General features: G+C 39.1%; 1 protein-coding gene across 5 annotated transcripts; it reads left to right on the plus strand.

Moving 5' to 3' along the window:
* Positions 1-1,930: 1,930 nt before the first annotated feature.
* Positions 1,931-25,753, plus strand: LOC121167617 (nucleobindin-2). Of its 5 annotated transcripts, XM_040997161.1 has the most exons (13): positions 1,931-1,948; positions 2,789-2,932; positions 3,529-3,636; positions 5,240-5,366; positions 8,962-9,065; positions 10,353-10,538; positions 10,743-10,833; positions 11,373-11,431; positions 11,513-11,605; positions 16,237-16,326; positions 22,670-22,840; positions 23,749-23,830; positions 24,840-25,753. In XM_040997161.1, exons 2-13 carry the CDS (start codon positions 2,789-2,791, stop codon positions 24,845-24,847), a joined length of 1,263 nt encoding a protein of 420 aa, XP_040853095.1. In that variant the 5' UTR covers positions 1,931-1,948; the 3' UTR covers positions 24,848-25,753. The 5 variants fall into 5 exon arrangements, with proteins under 5 accessions (XP_040853095.1, XP_040853093.1, XP_040853094.1 ...); XM_040997158.1 differs by lacking the exons at positions 1,931-1,948; positions 24,840-25,753 and adding an exon at positions 24,591-24,703 and having other exon boundaries at positions 2,195-2,932; XM_040997157.1 differs by lacking the exon at positions 1,931-1,948 and having other exon boundaries at positions 2,197-2,932.
* Positions 25,754-26,356: the final 603 nt, after the last annotated feature.

The following is a 26,356-nucleotide window of genomic DNA, read 5'->3' on the forward strand; positions in this document are numbered from 1 at the left end:
TCTAATGCATGATAGACTTGTTAGAGGAGTAAAAGAGCTGCAGAAATGTCAGTAAGACATTAGGAAAGCAAAGAAATCAGACCCATATTTATTGTTGATGGGAAAGTAAAGTGGTGCAGTTGCCTTGGAAAACAGCTTGGCAGCTCCTCAAAATGTTAAACAGAGCTGCCAAATAGACTCGACACTTCTATTCCTAGGTATATAGCCCAAAGAACTGAAATCATACTAACATAATAGTTTATTTTAAAGATTTATTGATTTTTTTTATTGGAAAGGCAGATTTACAGAGAGGAGGAGAGACAGAGGAAGATCTAACATCCAATAGTTCGTTCCTCAAGTGGTTGCAACGACTTGAGCTGAGCCAATTCGAAGCCAGGAGCCCAGAGCTTCTTCCAGGTCTCTCATGCTAGTGCAGGGTCCCAAGGCTTTGGGCTGTCCTTGACTGCTTTCCCAGGCCACAAGCAGGGAGCTGGGTGGGAAGCAGAGCTGCCGGGATTAGAACTGGCGTCCATGTGGGATCCCAGCACATTCAAGATAAGGACTTTAGCTGCTATGCTATTGTGTCGGGCCCTAATACAATAGTTTTAACACAAATGCTCACTGCAGCATTATTCAAAATGGACCCAAGTAAAAGAGCACCACTCTGTCAACTGATGAATGGATAAAACACGTGGTGTATCCCGACAATGGAATGTCTAAAAGTGGTGAAGAGGAATGAAGTCCTGGTGCACGTTATAAATGATTGAATCACAAAGACAAAGTGCTAAGTGGAAAGAGCTATATACAAGAGCCCACACATTGTGTGATCCTATTTGTATGAAATGTCCTAAGTAGGTAAAATTTACAGATGGAATGTAAGGGAGGAAGGTGGGGAGCAGGGAGAGAAAGGGAAGTAACTGCAGATGGGTGGGGTATTTCTCATTGGGGTGGTTAAAATGTTCTAAAATTAAATAGTAATGGTTATATAACCTTGAGAACATATTAAAAACATCAAATTATGCAATTTTAAAAAGTGGTTGTGCCACTTCCCATCCAGCTCTCTGTTAGTGGCCTGGGAAAGCCAAGCAGGTCCAAGTACCTGGGACCCTGCACCCACGTGGGAGACCCAAAACAAGCTTCTAGCTTCTCATTGGCTTAGGCCTGGCCATTGCAGCAGTTTGGGGGAATAAACCATCAGATGGAAGATCTTTTCCTCTCTGTCTCTCCTTCTCCCTATAAATTTGCCTTTCAAATAAAAATAAATACATCTTTTTAAAAAAGACATTCATTATATTTCAAGGCAAAAATAAAACACACCTGTGTGTATGGTGGGCATGACACATGAATGAGAAATAAACCTTACTTCTCAGGAAAAAACAGCTGCGGGGGAAGAGGAGGTTATTTATAGTGGGATGATAATTTATAGAGACATAAATTATCCTATCAGATATTTCATGATGCATAGAATTCCATCACGAACTCCCAAAGTTAGCATAATTGAGCCAATGTCTTAGAACATTTCATCATGAAAGACATTTACTCACAATGTTGGAGTCATGGAGAATAGTGGAGGTCAGGGTTGAGTTCACGTAGAAACCACCTGGAAAGTTTAACCAAAACAAATCCCTGAGCCTCATCCCAGAGCTCTTGGGTATAGCCTGAGGAAGTTCATTTCTGACAAATTCGCGGGTAGTCTGAGAAGTCTGAGAGCAAAATTTTCAGTTGCATCATTTTTTAAAAAATATTTATTTATTTATGTATTTATGTATTTATTTATTTATTTATTTAACTGGAAAGTCAGATTTATAGAGAGGAAGATCTTCTGCCCATTGATTCACTCCCCAAATAACTGCAACAGCCAGAGCTGAGCCAATTGGAACTCAGGAGCCAAGAGCTTCTTCTGGGTCTCCCAAATGGGTACTGGGTCCTGAGGCTCTGGACCATTCTCAACTGCTTCCCCAGGCTACAGGTAGGGAGCTGGATGGAAAGTGGAGCACCTGGGATATGAATCAGCACTCACTTGGGGTCCCAGGACATACAAGGCAGAGATTTAGCAAATAGGCTACCATGTAGAGCCCAAGTGGGTGAATTTAAAAAAAAAAATCTATTTGAAATTCATAACAGCAGAGGGAGAAGGAGGAGAGGGAAAAGTTGAGGGAGAAGGTGAGGAGTTGGGAGGCAGGTCTTCCATCTCATGGTTCATCTCACAGATGGTCACAAGAGCCAGATCTGAGATGCCAGACAAAAGCCAGAACCTTGAATTCCGTTCTGATCTCCTGCATCTGTGGTGGTGTCCCAAATACTTGAGTGGTCAACAAGTGCTGTCCTAGGTGTGTTGACAGGAAACTGAGTGGGAAGGAGAGCATCTGAGACTTGAACTAGCACTCCCACATAGGGCCTGGCATCACAAGATGCAGCTTAATGTGCCGTGCTCTAACGCTGTGAATTTTATGACATGCAAAATGGATCTCAATAAATATGCTACAAATCTGGTTTTGAAAATGAACACCGTTTGATCCCATTTTCCATGAATTTTTGAAGCCTTGTTGGGTACAGTTTGGGGTTTCTTATTCTCTTTATTTGACACTTTTGTTATTATCTAAATGTAGTCTCATACCACAGGAGCAGATTTAATTTTGGCTAAAAAATTTCTCCTTTAAACATTGTCTTTGGTATGTTATATATTTTTACCCTTTTTGTAAAATTTTTTTTTTGTTGGATTGAGCCTCTTGAAATTGAATATATTAATGTGACATGGGGAATGCATGTATATATTTACAGTATGTTATGCACTTCCCCTTTATTTCAGATGAGGTGGAGGACCATTGTACCCCAACACTGTGTTCTCATGGTTACATGTCTGCTTACTGCCTTTGAAGCTGTGCCTATAGACATAGACAAGACAAAAGTGCAAAATAGTCAACCTGTGGAAAGCGCCAAGATTGAACCACCAGTAAGTAAGATGGGAGGAAATGCATCTAAGTGGAGAGAATCGTGATTGCAACTAAATGAGATGAAGCAAAATGAAATTATAACTAAGTAAAGTAGAATGGGACATTTATCACTGAACTAGTGCTATTATTTATTACAAAATTGGACATTTAGAAAACATTCCTTAAATAGCACTGAGAAAAGTATTAGACAAACATATGCTGTTTCATATTATTTACAGTTGTTAGCATGTAGAAGAATTAATACAGTATTTTTTCTAAAGTATGTGCAGAGCTGATCAGCTCAGAGAGCAGTGGGTCTCATTCAGAGAAGACAGATGGACACCAGGGAAAAATCAGTTAACAATATGACTTAAATCCTCAAGGTGTAAACTATATAGAAAACCTACCTTAATGTAAAAATAAAACAAGATACTTGTTTTGTATATAAAACTCTTTGAAAAATATACATTTTTCGTTATAATGATTGAAATCATCAAAGTAAAAATGTCTCAATGTCTCAGTGCCATTTTGGTAGAAAATGTTTTTCAGATTGGAATCTTTAGATCCGCATACACACAACTTTCAGAAATGTTATTGTTTGCTTCTTGCTTTGAAGGACACTGGACTTTATTATGATGAATATCTCAAGCAAGTGATTGATGTGCTGGAAACAGATAACCATTTTAGAGAAAAGCTCCAAAAAGCAGATATAGAAGAAATAAAGGTAACTGTAATTAAGTAATTAACAGTATCTGAGCCAGATAAACACTGAGCTGAGTCCTTGGGATGTAAGATGAGACTCATTCCAGTCATTAAGGAGTGTGCGCGAGAAAGTCATGCCCAGAAAGACATGATTAGGATGGCTATGTGGTGAGTGTAAACTGTATTAGACGGATATAGAGGACAGACACAGGGCTCACGATGGAGCAGTGGGTGAGGGAGGAAAGTCAACCTCCCTGGTAGAGATTATGCCAACATTTAAGGTGTAACCGAGAAAGGGGATTTGCTTGTTCTAGACATTTCCTGTAAAAGTAAAAATATACCACATATCTCTTCTGTCTGAAGTCTTTGCCTCAGTGTAACATTTTCATGCTGTACGTGTGTCAGCATTCCATTATTTTTCGTGACTGAATAATATAGCTCTGTAGAGGGATTGTATATTATGTTTTTATCATTGTTTCTAAATATATATTTATGGGTCTGGCACAAGAGCCTAGTGGCTAAATTTTCACCTTGCATGCATCAGGATCTCATATGGAACTGATTCTAATCCTGGCAGCTCCACTTCCCATCCAGCTCCCTACTTGTAGCCTGGGAAAGCAATAGAGGACAATCCAAAGCCTTGGGACCCTGCACCTGCATGGGAGACCTGGAAGAAGCTCCTGGCTCCTGGCTCCTGGCTTTGAATCTGCTCAACTCCAGCCATTGTGGCCGCTTAGGAAGTGAACCAGCAGACAGAATATCTTTCTCTGCATATCCCCTCTGTAAATTGGAATTTGTAATAAAAATTTTAAGAGGATTTTAAAATTTTTATTTATTTGAAATCAAAGTTATATAGACAGAAGGAGAGATCTTCCATCCACTGATACTCTCCCTAAATGGCTGAGTCAGTCAAATGTGGCAGGCAAAAGCCAGGGACAAGGAGTTTCTTGTAAATCTCCCAGGAGGGTTCAGGACCCGAGCACTCGGGCCATCTCCAACTGTTTTCCCAGGTGTATTGGTATTCCAGCCAGGGCTTGAGCTGGTGCCTGTATGGGATATCTGCATCGCAGGAAGAAGCTTAATGTGCTACACCATGATAGCAGCTCCAAAAAGAGCACATATAAACAAGTATAAAAGAAAAGAGATACACTTTTTAAAAGATTTATTTTTTGTATTTGAAAACAGTGTCAGAGGCTGGGAGAGATTATATAATATCATCCATCTGTTAGTTCAGGATCTTGGCCACAGCTGCCAAGGCTCAACCAAGGCAAAACCAGGGGCCTGAAACTCCAGCTGGGTTCCTCGCTATGAGTTGCAGGGGCCCAACTATTGGACCATCTTCTGCTGCCTTCCCGGGCTTGTTAGCATGGACTCGGATTGGAAATGGAACAGCCTGCACTAAAAATGACATTCTTATGTCAGAATCTGGTATCTCAAGCACACATTGTGTTAGAATGCTGTCCCCCAGAAATGCTCTTGCTGTCTTTTTACATAATAACAAATTAACCTAAATTACTCCAAAGTATTTTATTTGGTATACTTTTTGTTATAACCTTATCTGTAATGTGTTGAATTTCATCTAAAAATGGAATGTTACTGATAAAATTAACTTTTTTAATGAATAGAGTGGGAGATTAAGCAAAGAACTGGATTTAGTAAGTCACCATGTAAGGACAAAGCTGGATGAACTGAAAAGACAAGAAGTGGGAAGGTTACGGATGCTGATCAGAGCTAAAATGGATTCCGCTCAAGGTGAGTGCTAAAAAAAGGTAAGAAAATGTCAGTAGTTGTTTGCTGAACTCAGTTAACATTTTTTAAAATTTATTTTCATTGGAAAGTCAAATTTACAGAGAGAAAGAGACAGAGAGAAAGATCTTCCATCCACTGATTCACTCTCCAAGTGGCTGCAATGGCCGGAGCTGAGCCAATCTGAAGCCAGGAGCCAGGAGCTTCTTTCAGGTCTCCCATGCAGGTGCAGGGTCCCAAGGCTTTAGACCATCCTCAACTGCTTTCCCAGGCCACAAGCAGGGAGCTGGATGGGAAGTGGAGCTGCCAGGACACGAACTGGTGCCCATTAGGGATCCCAGCACATGCAAGGCAAGAATTTAGCTACAAGGCTGTTGTACTGGGCCCAAATTCAGTTAGCATTTGCACATGACATGCTCTTGTCAGAATATATTTTTTTTAAAGATTTATTTTTATTGGAAAGGCATATTTACAGAGAGAAGGAGATACAGAGAGAAAGATCTATACGCTGGTTTATTCCCCAAGTAGCCACAACAGCCAGAGCTGAGCCAATCTGAAGCTAGGAGCTTCTTCCAGGTCTCCCAGGTGGGCACATTGTCCCAAGGCTTTGGGTTGTCCTTGACGACTTTCTCAGGCCACAAGCAGGAGCTGGATGGCAGGTGGAGCAGCTTGGATTAGAATTGGCTCCCATATGAGATCCCAGCACATCCAAGGCGGTAACTTTGGCCTCTAGGCTACAGCATGAGGGCCTCTTGTCAGAAATTTATATTAGTAATTATTTAATGGTTCTTAGTTTGTAAAATTGAATTAATTTTGGAGTAGGTAACATTTTTATAATATTTAAAATAAAATTATTAGTCTTAATGACATGAATGAAAAGTAGTGAAAAAAGCCATTTCATTTTTGAAATTAGTTGCTTATATTATTTGAAGGGCAGAGAGAGACAGTGGATGGGGAAAGACAGGAAGATCCCTCAGCTCCTGGTTTACCCTCTAAATGCCTGCAGCAGTGGGGGCTGGGCCAGGTCAAAGCCAAGGGCTCAGGACCCGGTCCTGCTCTGGGTGACAGTCACCTGCTGCCACTCAGAGTTCACGTTAGCAGGAAGCTGGAATCGGAAGCAGAGACTCACATTCAGGTGCTTCAGTATGGGATGTGTGCAGCTAAGTTATAATAGGAAAATAACGTGTCAGGAAATCCAGGGAAAGCAGAGATCGAAAAGCTAGTTGGGATAATTTCATACATAGAAACATGGTCAGAGAGAACCAGAGTTCTATAAGGAAATTCATCAAATCATTAAAAGATCACATTAACATTACTATTTAAACTATTTCAGAGCATTGAAAAGTAATGACTGCATTCACATTACTGTTATGTATTGATGCCAAAGCCAAGTTATTGCGTTTAAAAAGAATTCTATGTCATAGTAAGTTGGTTAGTTTCAGGAATGCAATATTGATTTAATATTAGGAAATGCAATGATATAGATTATCAAATAAGAAGCCGGAAAAAACTTTAAAATTTTGATATAGCAAGTTGATAAGTCACAAAGTCAAAGGACAGATGATAAATTGAAATAAATATTTGAATCTTGTTTTTTTTTTTATGAAAAAGAGGAGAGGGGAAAGAGAAGAGAGAAAGCAGTCAATTTTCTGTCTATTGGCCACCAGGCCACCAGGGGGAGCCTAGGCTGAAGGCAGCATTCAGGAACTCCATCCTGGTCCCTCAGTTGTATGGCAGTGTCCCAAATACCTGGGCCATCTTCTGCTGCCTTCCCAGGCTTTTTCATATGGAACTAGAGTGTAAATGAAGCAGTAAGCATTCAAACCAATACTCTAAATTTATGAGAGGCTGGTGTCACAAGGAGCAGCTTAACCCACTGTACCAAAGCAATTGCTCTGAAATCCTGTGTTCTATGAGAAAATTAAATAGCTTTAAAGTATATATTTTGGCGGCTGGTGTGGTAGCTCATCAGGCTAGTCCTCTGCCCTGTGGTGCCGGCATCCCTTATAGGTGCCAGTTCATGTCCTGGCTGCTCCACTTCCTATTCAGCTCTCTGTTTTTGGCCTGGGAAAGCAGTGGAGGATGGCCAAAGGCCTTTGGTCCTTGCATGCACATGGTAGACCCAGAAGCTTCTGGCTTTTGGCTTCACATTGACTCAGCTCTAGCTGATATAGCCATTGGGAAGTGAACCAGCAGATGGAAGACCTTCTCTAGGTCTCCTTCTCTCTCTGTAAAATCTTTCAAATAAAAATAAATCTTAAAAAAAAAAATCCTTTACAGTCCAATGCAGTAGCCTAATGGTTAAAGTCTTTTCCTTGAACACCCCAGGATCCCATATGGGTGCCGGTTCTAATCCCAGCAGCTCTACTTCCCATCTAGCTCCCTGCTTGTGGCCTGGGAAAGCAGTCAAGGATGGCCCAAAGCCTTGGGACCCTCTACCCATTTGGGAGACCTGGAAAAAACTCCTGGCTCCTGGCTTGGGATTGGCTCAGCTCCAGCCGTTGCAGCCACTTGGGGAGTGAATCATTGGGCAGAAGATCTTCTTTTCTGTCTCTCCTCCTCTCTATATATCTGCCTTTGCAATAAAAATAAATAAATCTTAAAAAAAAAATGTAAAGTATATATTTTGAAATACATAGATCTTTTAAAAAATGATCTTATAAGCCATCCATATGATCATCCTCGTATGTATAGAAAATGCATCTAATAACATTTAATATTGTTAATTTTTGAAAAGGTAAGGTAATAATTAATTAGTAAATATTGCTGTAATACAATTAGTTATCTCCTGCTCAGTGGCTTCATATTTCATAGGGTAATTCTAGTATAAGAATACTGTGAAGAATTTATTGGAAAAAATTATGCATGGCTTCACATTTACATAAATTTACCTTTTTTAAAAAAAGGATTTATTTATTTTTATTGGAAAGGCAAATTTACAGAGAGCCGGAGAGCCAAAGAGAAAAAGATCTTCCATTTATTGGAAGACAAAGATTTTCTGTGTGTTGGTTTACTCCCCAAATGGCTGCAGTGGCCAAAGCTGAGTCAATTCAAAGCCAGGAACCAGGATCCAGGAGCTTCCGCTGGGTCTCCCACATGGGTGCAGGGGCCTAAGGCTTACAGGCCATCCTCCATTACTTTGCCAAGCCTTAGGCAAGGAGCTGGATAGGAAGCAGAGCAACCGGGACAGGAAATGGTGTCCATATGAGATGCTTGTGCTTGGAGGTGGAGGACTAGCCAGTTGATTAGCCATCATGGCAGCTCCTAAATTTACTTTTCAGTTCAATTTTTCTATGCATGTTTTAAAGTACCCAATATGTCTTCTGACTAAAATCAGGAATGAGATAGTAATGCCTTCAGTAAGCACTGCTAGTTAGCATTGTTTTGCAAAGACTTGCCAAAACAGTTATACAAATGAAAAAAAAAAAATCAGGTATCATAATTGAAAAGGAGTTGAAAGCCATCTGTATTTGTAGACTATGTATACTTGTAACTCCCAAAATAATCAACTGAAAAATTTACTAGAAACAGTGTCATTTTGATGAATATTTTTGGTGTCTCATAATTGATCATTTACAGTTTTTTTTTTATTTCATTTCAGGTACAGGCATGGACCACCAAGCTCTTTTAAAACAATTTGAGCATCTAAATCATCTGAATCCTGAGAAATTTGAATCCACAGATTTAGACATGTTAATCAAAGCGGTGAGAATATTGCCAAATGAAATTGTGTTTCTTTTATTTTTGAGGTTTTACAATATGGTGGCTAAACTTGTAGAAGTACAATTTTTGTATGATCTTCCCAGTGTTTTTAAAGGGAGATAACTTAGTCTTTGTTAGCATAGAAATTAATAAAGACAAATAGGTTTATAATTCCGTATCAACAATTCCCAAACCTCTAAGTCAAACTTGACCTGATTTAACCAAAATTATAGTGATGCTATTTGTAGTTTTTAATTAGACCACTTAGTGTATTTATACATTTTTTTTTGTTAAAAGAATACTAATCTGTTTTATTACAGACACCACAAGGATGTTCCAATAAATGGCATATGTGCCATATTTCTAAAAATCTAGAAAATTCTGAGGCAGACATTTGGTAAGCAATTAAGATGCCACTTGGGATGCCTGCATCCCATGTCAGAGTGCCCGAGCTCAAGTCCCAGTTCTGCTTCAGATGCCAGCTTCCTGCTGTTGTCATCCTGGGAGGCAGCAGGTGATGCCTCGAGTGGTTGGATTCCTGCAGACAGGAGACCCTGACTGGGTTCCTGGCTCCTGGCTCCTGGCTCCTCACTTTGTCCTGGCCCGGGCCTGGCTGTTGGGTGTTTGAAGAGTGAATGAATGAATGGGGAATCTCTTTCTTTCTCTCACTGTCTTTCAAGTAAAATAAGTATAAATAAAATAGAAAATTCTGAAACACATCAGGATTCAGAGATTTTATATTTAATAAAATTTATCTGAAAGTAGGGGAGATCAAGAGTGAGAGAAAGCAAGCTATGTTCCACTGATGTGTTCACTTTCCAAACGCCCACAACAGCTGAGAGTAGGTCAGGCTGCTGGTTTCAGGGATCCTGGGTAAGAGTTTGTGTACCTCTCTCAACTAAGAATACAGTTACCAAACGAGATCTTGTACCTTGGCAACTACAGTTACGTGGTTAGCAACCATTCTCATTTTTTTTCATACAGTACGGATTGATACAGCCCCTTCCTTCTACTTTCTAAAATCAACTTTTGTATTATTTGTTTATAGGGAAATTCCTAAAGTTGAAGCTAGCTTTCAACTTTTGATTTCTTTCAGTGTCTACATCCCTGGTAGTAGTAATGACCAAAAGACAACTGTGGAATTACATTTCTGCTGTCCCATTCCAGTGTTTTGTTTTGTTTTTGGTCTCCTCTCTTTAAAGAGCATGCTGTATTTGAGAATTGCGTTATTTGTATTTATGTTTTGAAATACTTGTCTGTGTGTAGCTTAAGTGAATGATTACGTTCTAGGCAACAGCTGATTTGGAGCACTATGATAAGACTCGGCATGAAGAATTTAAAAGGTATGAAATGATGAAGGAACATGAAAGGAGAGAATATTTAAAAACACTGGATGAAGAAAAGAGGAAAGAAGAAGAATCAAAATTTGAAGAAATGAAGAAAAAGCATGAAAATCATCCCAAAGTCAATCATCCAGTAAGGATTGTGACTTTATGAAAAAGTATTTAATTAGATACTGCTTTGTACCAACAGCAGACTTTTTTCATAAGTTATTAACACTTGAGTCTTGATTCTGAATTCTGTAAAGTTTCTCAAATTCAGATTTGATTTTTGAATCTGTATATATACGTATATATATATATACTTTGTTTTGAGCAATTTTCCAAAATTGGTTTACAGGGAAGCAAAGATCAACTGAAAGAGGTATGGGAAGAGACGGATGGACTGGATCCTAATGACTTTGACCCCAAGACATTTTTCAAATTACATGGTAACAGATTTGATACAAATATTAACATTTATTTCTAGTGCTTGAAAAATTATGTTTACTTTAATTGACTGATTTCTGACAAGATTTCCTATTGAATCTTCCTGATAGTAAATGTGTAGAGCGTGTCTGTAGAGTATTGATAGTCCACTGCTCATCCAGGATGAAATAGTTCAGGTCGATAGCTGTGGTTTGGTATTTCTTTTCCTTTTGAGTCATTGCATGTTTCACTACAAGCTTCTTTGTCAATATAAAGTCATTCTGAAACTAGCTAGGTTGTATTTAACAGGCTTTATTACACAATATTAAGATTTATTTTATTGGTAGAATGTTTGCTTTACATATTTGGAGAAAAATAGTTCAGACATAAATAAATTTAAAATAGAGATCCATTCTTAAAAAAAGAATCTTTTTCTGTACCATATGCCTTGGCCTTTCATGTCAGTGTCAGTTTTACAAACTGTTTATGAATGATTGCATTTCAGTTATTTATTTTTAAGGCCTTAAAGTCCATTTCTGCATTTGTAACGCTTAAATTTTAGATGTCAATAATGATGGCTACCTGGATGAACAAGAATTAGAAGCCCTGTTTACTAAAGAGGTAATGTGTTTATCAGGTACTCAGAAGTCTCTTTCTGTTGCATTCTTTTCTTTCATGTTGGTTTTAAAATTTTCATTTTAGTTGGAGAAAGTGTATGATCCTAAAAATGAAGAGGATGATATGATAGAAATGGAAGAAGAAAGGCTTAGGATGAGGGAACATGTAATGAATGAGGTATGTTTTAAAATTTTATGTTCTTTCTAGTGATTATTCAAGTTTTTGCCATGAATCTTATAATAGGATGAAAAATAAATGCATACTCCAGATACTTAACTGAATTTTGCATTTTTGATCCAGAATGTTATTCTAGAGTCCCTTAGTATAAAAATGCTATCATTAATTTAAAAATATTTAAAGAGCTTAAGATGTGCCTGTCTATCAGACAAAAACATTTTTTGACAGTGAGAAATACTAAAGTTCTGTATTTGGTACTTTAAAAACTTGTTAGTCTTTAAAATAAATCCCAAATCCTAATACCTTAATAGACTGTGGTAACAAATATTTATTTCTTGTTGGTGTCTCCTGAGCTTTAGGAATTGACAGCATTTAAGTGTTGTAGAGCTAGGCTGGCTTTGCCAGGTACTATTGTGGCTGACCTTGGAATTTCTAGAAGTAATCCCTAAGGGTACCATCAGAGATGTGATTGACTTAAGCCAAATCATGCCATAGTATTTAAGACTTAGGCCCAACTGTGACCAGCTGACTTACATCCCCTTAAATTTCTGTGGCTAAGGTTCTGCAAAATCAGGCTTCAACACTATGAACTGCTAAATACTAAAATTAAAATAGACATGAGACAGCTGAATAGTAATCTATAGCCATTTTAAGGTGTATAGAACCCAGCTGTATATAAACTAATAATTGTAATGTCAATGTAGAAGTCATAGGATGTGGTTCAGAACTTGTACTCTTTTTTTGTTGTTGTTGTTGTTTTCTCTCTCTCTCTTTGAACATGCTGGTTACACAATATCATATCAACTAATTCTGGTACGTTATAAATTGTTACTGATGTAATGTCGGGGCTTTCAATTGATTGGGATGATACTCTTTCGGCTGTACCTTCAGACCAGAGACTGTCTCCCCATGAAACTGTTGAACTTATCTGCACAATAAGATGCTGGACTCTATGTTTTGTAGATGCTTGCAAGGAAAAAAAAAATCTCAACTGAATTTGATCTGTGGTAATGCAACAAGATGGAAGAATCCACCATGGGGGGGGGGGAAGCGGGTTTTGGGGAGGGGAGGGGGGAATCCCAGTGCCTGTAAAACTGTGTCTCATGATGCAATGTAATAAAAAAAAAAAAATTTCTGTGGCTAAAGCAGAAGGATGTGTACCTCCCAAGGGATGTCCCAGCTAATTATGTGATTGTAGGTGGGGTACATGAGCCTATTGCAGAAGGGAGCAATAACTTGGAAATAATAATCTGAAGTGTCACAGAGTCCTAGCATTTTAGTGCCTGTCTTTATCAAAGCAACTGATCATTTTTGCAATTTGGCTTATCCAACTCAATTTTTTCTCCTACTTCTTGGATCTCCAAACAATGATGCATGCTACTTGTTCAAAAGGCCATAAGTGGTGCCCTTTGCAAAAAGAAGTGATGATGACCTAAGCACATTGTGTTGACTCCTGAGTGAATCGCTCTGTTCTGTTTGAAGCAGTGGAATGTGTCCTTTGATGAATCTGGGGAATAGGCTAACTGGGCTGTGGACTCCACTTCAGTCACAGGAGCTTGTTGTCAGCTCACCCTCTGCTCACTTCCTCACTTCTCAGTCTGACTTTCACTTCTCCTTTTACCTTATGACACTTCCATTTCCTGTCTCCTCTGTCCTTGATTCTGATTCTACTGCGAAAATAGATTAAATCAAGAGAGTTACTTCATCCTCCCACTACTAAATCTGCCCACCAATCTGTCTGTCAATGCCTTTGTTTTGCCTTGCCTTCTATTCCCAGATACACTATTGCTCTTCCTATTGGAGGCCCTTTCCTGCACTTCTGCATTAGATCCCATTCTAAATCTTCTATTCAAGAACTTTCCCAGCTGTTGTCCTCCCCCTAACACTATTGCATCAGCATTTTCACTATATAGAATCATTCTCGTTAAGCAGAAAACATGCTCTAATGTCTTCTTCCTTACAAAATCTCTAGTTACTCTGCACTCTTCTGGTCACTTTCAAACTTTGTATCAAGTTGCCTAGTCTTCCTCTCCCTGTTATTCTGCACCTTTCCTTTACTCCCTGGTCTGTACTGAATGTGGCTTTGCCTCCACCATTCCTTTGAAACTTCACCTTCCAAGGATCCTCCATCTTGTCGTGTTCAATGGACTCGTCTTCCTTGATTTCTTTTTTTTTTAATTATTATATTTTTGACAATCTTTACATAGCTAATTAGGGTAAAAAGGTTCAAAGGCTATAGGAAAGTGGATAAGACTATTATTTCCATATTGTTTCCTTCATGTTTAAAGGGGGGTATTAAGGGAGAAGGCCCACCCAGTTTCCCACCCACCCCAGGTTCCAAATGTAGGGCATGCTCTGAAGTTCTTGCTCAAGTGTTTCTGATGGTTCACCAGTTATGAATGCTGCCAATCTTGCCACTGCAAGCACTATGAGGTCTTTGAAGAATCCACTAAATGCCATAGTCCATCATAGAGTCTCTGTTTGCCCTGTATTTTGCTACCAACATGTAGCTGAGATGGTTGATTGACCTTTTCTGTCTTCTGTTTTTTCTTGGTTAGGGTTCTGAGTCCAGCATTTTGATTGGGGAAATCTCCAAAGAAACTTTGTCTGAGGTGTTCCCAGACCAGATTCTTGTATGTACTAGCAAATACAGGGCCCGGCACGGTCCATCAGTCCAATCAGCAGGTGGTTGCATAGTGTTTGCTCAGTCCTGCCCAGTCCACCCTGTTCCATTACCAATTGACACATTAGCCAGCTGTTGGAGCTACTTTGCCCAGCTTGTCTGACCCCCAGGTCTGGACCACATATTCACCAGTGAAAGCTATGACTCGCCAGGGGAGTTTCCCAATTTCTTCTACTTAATCCACTCTTAGACCTAGTTCTCATACATGTCATTGGGTTTTAGGCCAGGTTCTGGCAAAGTCTGGCCAGGAGGCTGCTGGAAGTTTAAACCCCCAGGCCCAAGGTCGTGTCCCTCCCCCATCCCATTCACCACTCAGTGAGGGTGGCCGGTGGGCCCTGAACCTGCCCAGTCACAGATACTTCCCCCCTCGGTGTACTCACTCCGAAGGGAGCAGCGCCCAGAGCCCAGGCAGGCCCGGGGACAGCTCATCACATGCACGTCTGGTGGCTATCGTCTGGGATCCAGGCATGAGATGCCCCCCTTCCTTGACTTCTTAACCTGTGTTGGACATGGTGACTGCTTCCCTTCTTCTTGAAGTACATCCTTCACCTGACTTTTGGAACGCCAGAGCTCCTTGTTTCCTCATGCGTCACACACCCAATCTTCCCAGTTCTCTTTTGCTGGCTGTCCCTCTTCTTCCTAAGTTCTCAGTGTCACAGTGCTTTTGGCTTAGCTTTCTCACTTCCTTAATTCTTAATTAATTCTTAATCTCACTTTCTTAATTCTAGGTGACATTGTAGTTGCCTGGGTCTTTTTTTTAAATTTATTAATTACATTGCATTATGTGACACAGTTTCATAGGCTCTGAGATTCCTCCAACTCCTCCCCGTACCCTGCCCCCATGGTGGATTCCTCCACCTTGTTGCTGTGTTACAGTTCAAATTCAGTCAAGATTCTTTCATTGCAAACATATACCAAGCATAGAGTCCAGCATCTTATTGTCCAGATAAATTCAATGGTTTCTTGGGGAGACCATCTCTGGTCTGAAGGCAGAGCTGGCAGAATATCATCCCGATCAATTAAAAGCCACAACATAACATCAACAACAATTTACAACATTATGGAATTATTTGACATGGTATTGAGTAACCAATATGTTAAAAAAAAAATGCAAGTTCTTAACCACATCCTGTGACTACTTCATTGACACCTTAAAATGGCTGTAGAGTACTATTCAGCTGTCTCCTGTCTATTTTCATTTTAGTATTTAGCAGTTTATAGTGTTAAAGCATGATTTTGCTGAACTTGGCAGATTTTAGGATAGTCTAAACTGGCTTATAACTCTAACAAGGCATATGTCAACAGTTTAGGTACAGAGCAGTTTCAGGAGGGGTGTGCAGAGAAATCTTCAATACCTTAGTGAGGAGTAACTAATCTTTGTGTCCTACCTAGTAAGGTATGTGTGAGTCCATGCTGACCATTTCCTGGGTCTTAATGTATGTGCTACATGCTGGTAAACTAAAACAAAAAAGATGTTTGTCTCCAGCTCTCTGCTTTCCCTAAGTTCCACACTTCTATCTGGCATTTCTTCTTGCATGTATGATCCATATCTTCTCCTTACACTTCAAACTTGAAAAAAGCAGTTTCTCTTTTGGAATGGTTGTTTTTCATGCCCAAACATCTGCCTTTGAAAGATTATACTTATTATAGTGAGGAAAAAAAAACAGTTTTGGCACAGCCAATTTGATCAGCTGACTCAAATGTGATGATCAAATATTTAGGTATCTTTTTATCTTCCAAATCGAATTGTATGGAAGAGAAACATATCTTTTCTGATTCTATTAGGGTGTTGAGCGTTGTATATTTTTTCCTCTAGTTTCTGTGGGTGTTAGGTGAGTCCTAATGGCTATGTGTTCGTGTAGTAACATCTGTTAGAAGACAGTTACTAGTGTGTAAGGAATGGAAGTTAGATTTATTCTGTCTGACATTTGTGTTTTCCTTCAATCAGGTTGACACTAACAAAGACCGATTAGTGACTATGGAAGAGTTTTTGAAGGCTACAGAGAAAAAAGAATTCTTGGAACCAGACAGCTGGGAGGTAATAGAACCTACTTCAAAAGGGTTGGATGGTTCAAGAAATTCTACATCAGACTTTTTTAAGTTTTGTTTTAAGTTTTGTTGTCCCCCATTATGTTGTATGTCTGTTTTGGCTTTCTAAATGAAATGGAAATGTCACTGTAGTTGAGCATTCCTAATCGAAAATCTGAAATGTTCCAAAACCATTTTGAGCATGATAGCAGACAAGGAAAATTCCATGCTTGACCTCCTATCAAAATGCAGGTACACTAAAAACATTGAATAAAATCATATTCAGGATCTATGCATAAGGTGATGAAACATAAATCAATTTATCTTTATACTTGGATCCTATCCCCAAGATATTTTATTTTGTATATGCAGAGATTTCAAAATCAGAAAAGACCTGAAATCTGCAATACTTCAAATCCCAAACATTGCAGATAAGTGCTACTCAACCTGTATAAAATAATGAACTTAATTTCTTGGAAAGATTGTAATAGTTTATAGCTTATTTGTAATCAACTGTATATAATTGGGAAACTTTTAAAAGATATATATTTTCCAACTGTAAAATAGTTTTCATTGTTGAAAATTACAGATATAAGTACTATTAAAGAATAAATTAGAAGTTAATTCTACTCCTCAGAAGGAGACTATATATTTTATGCATTACATTATGCCAATTTGGATTAGAATTCACTTTGCATTTATTATGTGCATGTGTGTATGACACACCTTAAATAAGCGAGCAGTGTGTTATCCCACATTTTAAAAATGCATGTATATTCATATTTATGCTTTTAGAAATGGCTCCACATTGTATAAATGATTCTGCATGTTCATGAAATGCTTTTTTAAAATTTAATATCTTTTGTAAACATTTTCCAATTTCATTCTTCAAAAGTATTTAAGAGATACTACACACGCAGTTGTATAGGTATGGCATGATTTATAGCTTCATTCCTCTAGATATAGATGTTCTAGGTAAATTCCACTATTCTACTGTAGTAGATAACTCTGTGATGACCACCCACTTATTTGTACACATTTGTGGGCAATATATGTGATTCCTTTTTTTTTTTTTAAAGACTTATTTATTTTTTATTGGAAAGGTGGATACACAGAGAGGAGGACAGAGAGGAAGGTCTTCTGTCTGATGGTTCACTCCCCAAGCAGTTGCAATGGCTGGAGCTGAGCCAATCCCAAGCCAGGAGCCAGGAGTTCTTCCAGGTCTCCCACATGGGTGCAGCTGTCCTCAACTGCTTTCCCAGGCCACAAGCAGGGAGCTGGATGGGAAGTGGGGCTGCTGGGATTAGAACCGGCGCCCATACGGGATCCCGGCACATTCAAGGCAAGAACTTTAGCTGCTAGGCCATGGTGCCAGTCCCATGTGATAGCTGTGGTTAAATCTCAGGAATAAGGCCATTGTCAAAACTGGACATATTTAAAAATGTTTTTCATTATATCTTAATTATAATTATGATCTTTCACTATATGTATTTTTATGTGATTATATGTACTATTTCATCATATATCAATATATCTTATAAATTGCTCCAGAGGATTATGCAGTTTACATCATAGTCAGCTATAAATAAATGCATTCACAACTTTAAAAGAATAATAACATTAAAGCAAGAATATTGTCTTCTACATAAAAATGAATAGACTGTATTTAACTTAGGTTTTCAGTTGTGCTAAAAATAGTATGAGATAGAGAGACCAACTTTGCTGGTTTACCTAGAACTTAGAGATCCCCAGGATGTAGAAATGTTTTATTTTTTAAAAAATAATTTCATTTACTTTAATTGGAAAGGCATTTACAGAGAGAAGGAGAGACAGAGTGATTTTCCTTCTGGTTACTCCCTAAATGGCCACAGTGGCCAGGACTGAGCTGATCCAAAGCCAGGAGTCAGGCACCTCTTCCAGATCTTCCATGTGGGAGCAGGGGCCCAAGTACTTGGCTCAGCCTTCACTGCTTTTCCAGGTCATAAGCAGAGAGCTGGATGGGAAGCAGAACAGCCAGGACATGAACCGGTGGCCATATGGATTGCTGGCACCACAGGGTAGGGGCTTAGCGTGCATGTCACTGCACCGACTCTGGAAATGTTCACTTCTAAAACTGAAAAGTTCTAAAACTGAAAAGTTCTAAAATTGAGGACAGTTGGCTGCTTTCGTTTAGGACCAGCCTGCTTCTGTTTTGGGTATTTTTTTTTCTAACAATGGAGTATTTTATTTAACTTGTTTACATTTATTTATATGAGAGGGAGAGAGAGAACTGCCATGCACTGTTCACTCCCCAAATGCCTGCAGCTGCTGTGGCTGAGCTTGGCTGAAGCTAGGAGTGTGGAACTCAGTCCAGGTCTCCCAAGTGAGTAGCAGGAGGCCATTTGCTTTTCCCAGGCTCTGGCAGGGAACTCCATTGTAACTGGAGCAGCTTGGACTTGCACTAGCACCGATGTGTCATTGTCAGAGTTGAAGGTAACACCTAAAGCTGCTACACCATAACACCAGTGCCCCTCTTACTCCCACTACCTCATTTGAGTTTTTGTTTAATGTTTGAAATATTTCTGGATGTTGATTAAGAATGCTAAGATTATATGAATCTGCCTTCTCTTTAGTGTATCTAGTAAACTAGAAGGTCAATAAATAATTATGTACTTTTAAATTTTGACATAATTTCAGAGTTAAAAGAGTAGGCTAGGAATTCATAAATAACTCTTCACCAAAATTGCCCATTTTACTACATTTGCTTTGTCTTTCTTTTTTCTTTCTATTTCTTGTTCATCTCTTTCTTTGTGTGTGTTACCATGTAATTATATATGTCTAAGTGTATGCTGATGTCATAGATGTATATATAATTTTTTTGAGCTGCTTAAAAGTAAATTGCACATGATGCTGTTCTCACCCTAATACTAGAGTGTACGTTTCTTGCCAATAAAGATTTGTCTTCCTAATCATAGTAAAATGTCCAATACACACAGCATACTCCTCTCCCATTGACTTCATTGGTTTTTGTCAATCTCCTGAGGGACATTCTTTGTAACAAAAGAAAGACCATGTCAGTATTGAAGTGAGTTGCAGTGTCTTTTTAGTCTCCTGTAATCCAAAGCAGTTCCTCGGTCTTCATGTATTTTTCCTGGCATTGATGTTTTAAAGAGATCAGGCCAATTGTGTGGCAGAATATCCCTTGGACAGTACAGAAGAGACACTCGGTGGATGGTGTCTGTAGGCACATGCTTTGATGTGGCCCGTAGCTGACACTGTTAGGTTTGATTGTGTGGTTAAGGCAGCGTCTACCAGATATTCCTATTGTAAACTTGCTGTTTTGCCTTTTAAAATATTATGTAGAGGTCAGCATGACAGCTCAATAATGATTAATTAATTCTCCTCCTGCAAGCACTGTCATCCAAAAAGGGCACCAGTTCATGTCCAGCAGCTCCACTTGCCATCTAACTCCTTGTTTATAGCCTAGGAAAGCAGATGACCCAAAATCTCAGGCCCGGCATGGTAGCCTAATGGCTAATGTCCGGGCTTTGCTTGTGCTGGGATCCCATATGGGTGCCCGTTTGTGTCCCAGCTGCTCCACTTTTCATCCAGCTTCCTGCTTGTAGCCTGGGAAAGCAGTAGAAGATGACCCAAAGCCTTGGGATTCTGTACCTGTGTTGGAGACCTGAAAGAGGCTCCTAGCTCCTGGCTTCAGATCAGCTCAGCTCTGGCTGTTGTGGCCACTTAGGGAGTGAACCAGCAGTGGAAGATCTTCCTGTCTGTCTTTCCTTCTCTCTGTAAGTCTGGCTTTCCAAAAATAAATGAATCTTTTAAAAAGATCCCTTAAAAATCAATGTTTTTTAATTGACCTAATAATTGTCACTATTTTGCCTCTTGTGATTTAAAAAAATGTGTGTTTTAGCCCATCTTTAAACCAGAACTCCAAATCAGCTTTAAAAAAAGATCCACTCAGCATAATAAAAAGCATTTTCTGAAGCATTGCTTTTCTAGCTTTGTGAATACATAACTATTTTCTCGAGGTTAGATATATAGGTTATTCCCAGTTTAATGGTTTTTAAAAGACATCATGTCATTATAAATACATTTTTATGAGCAAAACTTTTCACGAGTGTAGAGTTGTTTTACAGAAGTGCTTTTCCAAAGCATTGTACCATTCAATAGAAAATGAATATACTTTTGTTTAAAAAAAAGCGCACATTGTGGGATTATACTTTGAGAACAGCCTGCACTGATGGTGCTGGCCAGAATCAGTTGTCACTGTGGTGACATGATGATCTCATCTTGCTTGTGTCACAGTCCGTTGGTTTTCCACTGCAAGGAAAAGCTAGCCTTTGCCACGTGTCTATTTTAGTTGGTGAACTCTAATCCTTTGCTAGCATTTATCCCCATGCTCAGATGGCCCCAGGTTTGGCCAGTGTGAGTTTTTTTGAACTGACTTTTATGCACTTTAATATCGCTGTCATTCTTTGAGGATGTCCTTACTTTTAGTAAAATAAGTTCAAAGTTCATCTTGTTCTTTATTTGTCCCACCTGTGGAATCAACCATTTTTCCTAGGAGCTATAGAGATTGATTTTACAGACCCAAATCTGAGCCCTCAGTGTGTCCCTTGCTACTGGATTGTCATAGCTTCCAAGGCCTTTCAGATGACAGAAATAAGGAATGAAAAAATATATAATATGAATAATATATAAATAATAAATGCAAAATATTTGCTGTGTAACTAGTATCTGTCATGTTAATGTCTTCATTGTATGTGCATATACACTTATGATGCACACTTAAACATATTTACTAATATATACCTTGTGTATACCTTGCAACTTTTATCAACATTTATCATAATTGGGCCCGGCGTGGTGGCGCAAGTGGTTAAGGTCCTCGCCTTGCACGCCCGGGATCCCATATGGGCGCCGGTTCTAATCCCAGCGGCCCCTCTTCCCATCCAGCTCCCCGCTTGTGGCCTGGGAAAGCAGTCGAGGACGGCCCAAAGCTTTGGGACCCTGCACCCGTGTGGGAGACCCGGAAGAGGCTCCTGGCTTCAGATAGGCATAGCATAGGCCGTTGCGCTCACTTGGGGAGTGAATCATCGGACGGAAGATCTTCCCCTCTGTCTCTCCTCTCTGTATATCCGCCTTTCCAATAAAAATAAAAAATCTTTAAAAAAAAAACATTTATCATAATTCACGAGTGCAATAACCAATATCCCTCATTTCAGTTCGACATCTCAGATTGTAACATAACATTCTTTTACTCTTTCTATATTTCATGTAAAACTTAATCCTATTATCCACAAAAATATTTTGCATATTTGCTCCATCCTAGATTTACGAAGAGTTGCAAAACTTATGATACAAAAGTAAGAATTACTATTTGTGTAAGCTTTTTTAAACTTTTTAATCTGAGGGCATATAGTACAAATACTATGAGCAAAAGTGCCTTAAATTGGTCCCTTTTCCCCATCTTCTTTTGTGAGTTATCTTATTCATTTGAAATAAAGGTATTATTTATTTGCTTCCATTTTTACGTTCAGATATTGAGGTTTTTCTGTCCTGTGGATCTTATTTGATTTTGTTAGTGTGTGAAGCAATAATCAGTTTCCAAAAAGTCAGTCTGTACCAAGAAAGAAGCAGAGAAATTTTATTCTTTTCCCACTTACTTCTGTTAGCTTTTGTTTATTTTTTAAAGATTTATTTTCACACTTCTATCAAAGCCACAGTGACACAGAGAAGGATAGGTTTTATTCAGTTTGTTGATTCACTCCCCAAATGATTACAGCAGCCAAAGCTACGTTAGGCTAGAGCTGTGGGCCAGAGCACCATCTGGATCTCCTGGGTCCGTGGCAGGGCACAAGTACTGGGGCATCCACCACGGCTTTCACAGGCCTGCTAGGGAGCTGCACCTGAAGTAGAGCAGCTACAACTTGAACCACTATTCCAAAATGTAATGCCAGTGTCAAAAACAACAGTTTAAAGCATTGTACCACAATGCTGTCCTCATCCTAATCTCAGTAGTCTCTAGATTGTCCTTCCTGGTCCTTTCTTTGTAAATAAATACGTGAATATATGCTTACTTATTTCCCCTTTCTTACACAAAGGTTTAATATTATAGAATTGATCATGGAATTTTGAAGCTGAATCAGACTTCAATGATTTGAGTTCAGCTTTTCACCTTGTGTCCGGCTTCCTGATACTGTACCTGGGAAAGCAGCAAAAGATGCCATTTACATGGGAGACCTGGGTGATGTGCCTGGCTCCTGACTAATCACAGGATTTGGAAGCTGACTCGGACTTCATTAGTTTTTTCTTTCTTCCTAACTTCTTTTTAATCCTCATTTCTTCTTTTTTTCTTTTAGACATTGGATCAGCAACAATTCTTTACAGAAGAAGAACTAAAAGAGTATGAAAAAATGATCTCTTTACAAGAAAATGAACTGAAGAAGAAAGCAGATGAGCTTCAGAAACAAAAAGAAGAGCTCCAACGTCAGCACGACCAGCTTCAGGCGCAGAAGCAGGAGTACCATCAGGTCGTTTCTGGCAAAGGGATCCTGGCATAAGCCGGATACTGGATGCTTTGCTGAAGACCTGTGCTTTGCAGTGTAGTATTTCAAGTTACTATGAGCTAATAGCATTTTATTTAATTACTTTATTTGACAAGCAGAGAAAGAGTTTGAGAGAGACAGAAAGAGCAAGAGTCAGCTCTCATCAGCCAATTCACTTGCAATGGTCAGGGCTGGACCTGAAGGAAGTCAGGAGCTGGGAGCACAGTCAGGTGTCCTCGGCGGGTGGCAGCAACCCAGTTACTTGGGTTCCCACCAGTTGCCTCTTCGGACACATATTTGCAGGAGGCTGGAATTGGAATGTAGCTGTGACAATCCAAGCAGTGCAGTATGGGATTCCGGCATCCCTAGCTATGTTGTAATCTCCAGAGTAAGTGCCTCTGCTGTTTTAAATCATGGCATTTGGTAAAATGCTTTGTTCACTACTAATTTCAATTTTTAAGAGTTTGAATATATTCATTTTAGAAAATAATTTCATATAGTTTGCCACACGTTATCAAAGGTCATTCTTAAGATAGGAGACAGGCTGGCACCATGATGCGGTAGGCTTAGCTTCTACCTACAGTGCCAGCATCCCATATGGGTGCCAGTTCAAGTCCTGGCTGCTCCACTTCTGATCCAACTCCATGATTACGGCCTGGGGAAGCAGTGGAGGATGGCTAAGTCCTTGGGTTCCTACACCCATGTGTATTACCCAGAATAAACTCTTGGCTCCTGGCCTGGGATTGGCTCAGCTGCAGCCATTGTGGCCATTTAGGAAGAAAATCAACAGATTAAACATTTCTCTGTCTCTCCTTCTCTCTGTAACTCTGCCTTTCAAAAAAAATATTTTTTAAAAAGCGAAATTTAATTTTAAGTCTTTTTCCATTCACCAGGTTGTACAGCAGATGGAACAAAAGAAATTACAACAAGGAACTCCTCCATCAGGACCAAATGGAGAATTGAAGTTTGAGCCACGTATGTAACTTTGTTTTCTTGTATATAAGTATGAGAAAATAAACCATTGTAAATTTAACTTCCTATTTCTATAAATGTAATTCAATTTCAAATCATTAAGGTTTGTATTATTTTGTATATACTCATAGAAACAGAAAAATTTGCAATATAGAAAAATCAAAAGAGCCTTTCAAAATTTTTATGTATCAACCATTTCCAATACTACATAATGTGATAACCATATTTGTGGTGAAAGGAATTATTTCAGCATTACTCATAATTCTTTGTAGTCAATTATAGTCATCATAGCAGAGAATATCTTTTTAAACTGATTATATGTGACTAGCTAAGTATAATTTTAAATTGGATATTATATATATATGTAAAAATTATTCAGAGTAAAGGAAAATACCTTTAAAATGAGACTATATATATATATTAAAAGATTTATTTTTATTAAAAAGTCAGATATACAGAGAGGAGGAGAGACAGAGAGGAAGATCTTCTGTCTGCTGATTTACTTCCCAAGTGGCCACAATGGCTGGAGCTGAGCTGATCCAAAGCCAGGAGCCTGGAGCCTCTTCCGGGTCTCCCACATGTGTGCAGGATCCCAAGGCTTTGGGCCATCCTCGACTGCTTTCCCAGGCCACGAACAGGGAGCTGGATGGGAAGTGGGGCTGCCAGGATTAGAACCAACGCTCGTATGGGATCCCGGCACATGCTAGTTGAGGACTTCAGCCATTAGGCTACTGTGCTGGGCCAAGACTATTTTTTTGAATAGACATTTGAAGTCCAAAGTCAGTCAGAACTTGAAAGAAAGCTGTTAACATCTGATTCATCTTTTTATGTCCTGTTCTTCTTCTTTGCTCAAGTAATATTTTAAAGCATTTTTTGAATAAAGGAAAGTGCCTTTGAAACAAGCATGTATTTCTTTGGATATAGATATGTAAGATTTGAATTTTACCAGATCAAGAAAAAAACAAAGTCATGTTTATACCTTCTTTTTTTTTTTTTCTTTGTTTTCCTTTAGTGATTTGATTAAGTGGCTTTATGCCGTGTTAAGGGGAAACAGCAGTAAGTGAGAAAGCTCTGCCGGTTGCTTTTAAAATAAATAGTGCTCACTCACAAAGATAAATATTCTTTCATGGGTGCTTATCATCTCTCTCAATAATGTCTTTTTGGTATTGACAATTCTGGAAAAAAAAATGTTTATTCCCTAGTGCTCCCTGGAAAATGTTCCTTAGTGTAGCAGCCTTCTGTGCTACAGATTCTGAAAAACTTTTGTTACCACTTCAGGTCATCTTTCTTTCACATTTTTACTCTATACTTTATTATATAAGGTTAGGTTATGCTACACCTAACAGAAAAACCAAAGATAAAAGTGATTTAAACTACAGGGGAGTTGTTTCCTTCGGCATAACAGAGATCTGGAAGTAGGGGTGTCTGGGTTGTGTGAGCCTGGCGCATGGCTTGGTTTTCAACTTTGCTTCACTCTTGTGGTCCAGGCTTGTTTCTGGAGGTGGTGGGGAAGGGCAAAACCCAGGGGACTCAGCTGCTTTCTTGAGATAACTCTCCAGAAGCAGCAGCAATACTGAATTTCATCTTCAGGCCTGAACCTAGGAGAGAATTCTGTGTGTCCATCTAAAAGCTAGGATGGCTTTACTAAGGAGAGAGGGGGGATATGGGTAGACAGACTTCAGTGTTTTCACTCCAGTCAGCCTCACTGGCTGCTTGACTGTTTATGGAAATGCTTCTGATACTCAGCACTCACTCGTCCCATCCCAAAGAGGATCCATCCAAAGTCTACTCCATCACCACACATGAGCACGAAGCTCATACTATCTAGGTGTCATCCTGCCCAGCATGTTAAGGATGGTCTCCTACAGTCTAAAAACAACTTCTCTGTCCCAAGAGCATCACATGAATCATGTGTTAGGTGTAGGACAACTGAATTCAAGTTGAATTTTGGGGAAAATTCAAAAATAGTGATTACTGTTTCATCAAAATCAAAATGTACTGCTTGCTACTAATCATCCTTTGGTATGATATTTTCTGTCCCTGATTCATTCTTCTGAAATTTTCTCCACATAGTAAACATCTTTTTTTGTCATCTGACTCATGTGTTAAATATAGGCCCTTCTTATAGGCTGGACAGTGTTAGAAGTTCACTTCCTGTTATTGTGGTCCTGTTAGCAGCTACAGGCTGTTACAAGCCACTTCTGGATCTGTATTATTGTTTTGTTTCTTGGCCAAGTGAATTCTTAAAATTTAGTAAGCTTCCAAACTGTCTTCTTCAATCATTTTTGTAAATAATCACAGTTTTTAAAATTTTTAATTTTTAAAAAGATGTATTTATTTGAAAGGTGAAGTTATAGAGAGGGAGAGGCAAAGGCAGAGGCAGAGAGAGAGAAGAGAGATTTTCTATCCACTGGCTTGCTCCTGAAGTGGCTCCAGTGGGGTGGTCCAGGCCAAAGCTGGGATCTCTGGGTTTCCCCTAGGTCTGTAATATGACCCAAGCACATGGGTTATCTTGCACTGCTTTCCCAG

Source organism: Ochotona curzoniae, unplaced genomic scaffold (genome assembly GCF_017591425.1).
Source record: "Ochotona curzoniae isolate NIBS_2020 unplaced genomic scaffold, NIBS_Ocur_1.0 patch401, whole genome shotgun sequence".
Taxonomy (NCBI): Eukaryota; Metazoa; Chordata; class Mammalia; order Lagomorpha; family Ochotonidae; genus Ochotona; species Ochotona curzoniae.

Coding starts and splice junctions, on each gene's coding strand:
- LOC121167617 (XM_040997158.1), top strand. CDS start 2,654: ATGTTATATATTTTTACCCTTTTTGTAAAATTTTTTTTTTGTTGGATT. Junction 5,367..8,961: donor TAAAATGGATTCCGCTCAAG/GTGAGTGCTAAA, acceptor ATTTCATTTCAG/GTACAGGCATGGACCACCAA. Junction 16,327..22,669: donor TGGAACCAGACAGCTGGGAG/GTAATAGAACCT, acceptor TTTTTCTTTTAG/ACATTGGATCAGCAACAATT.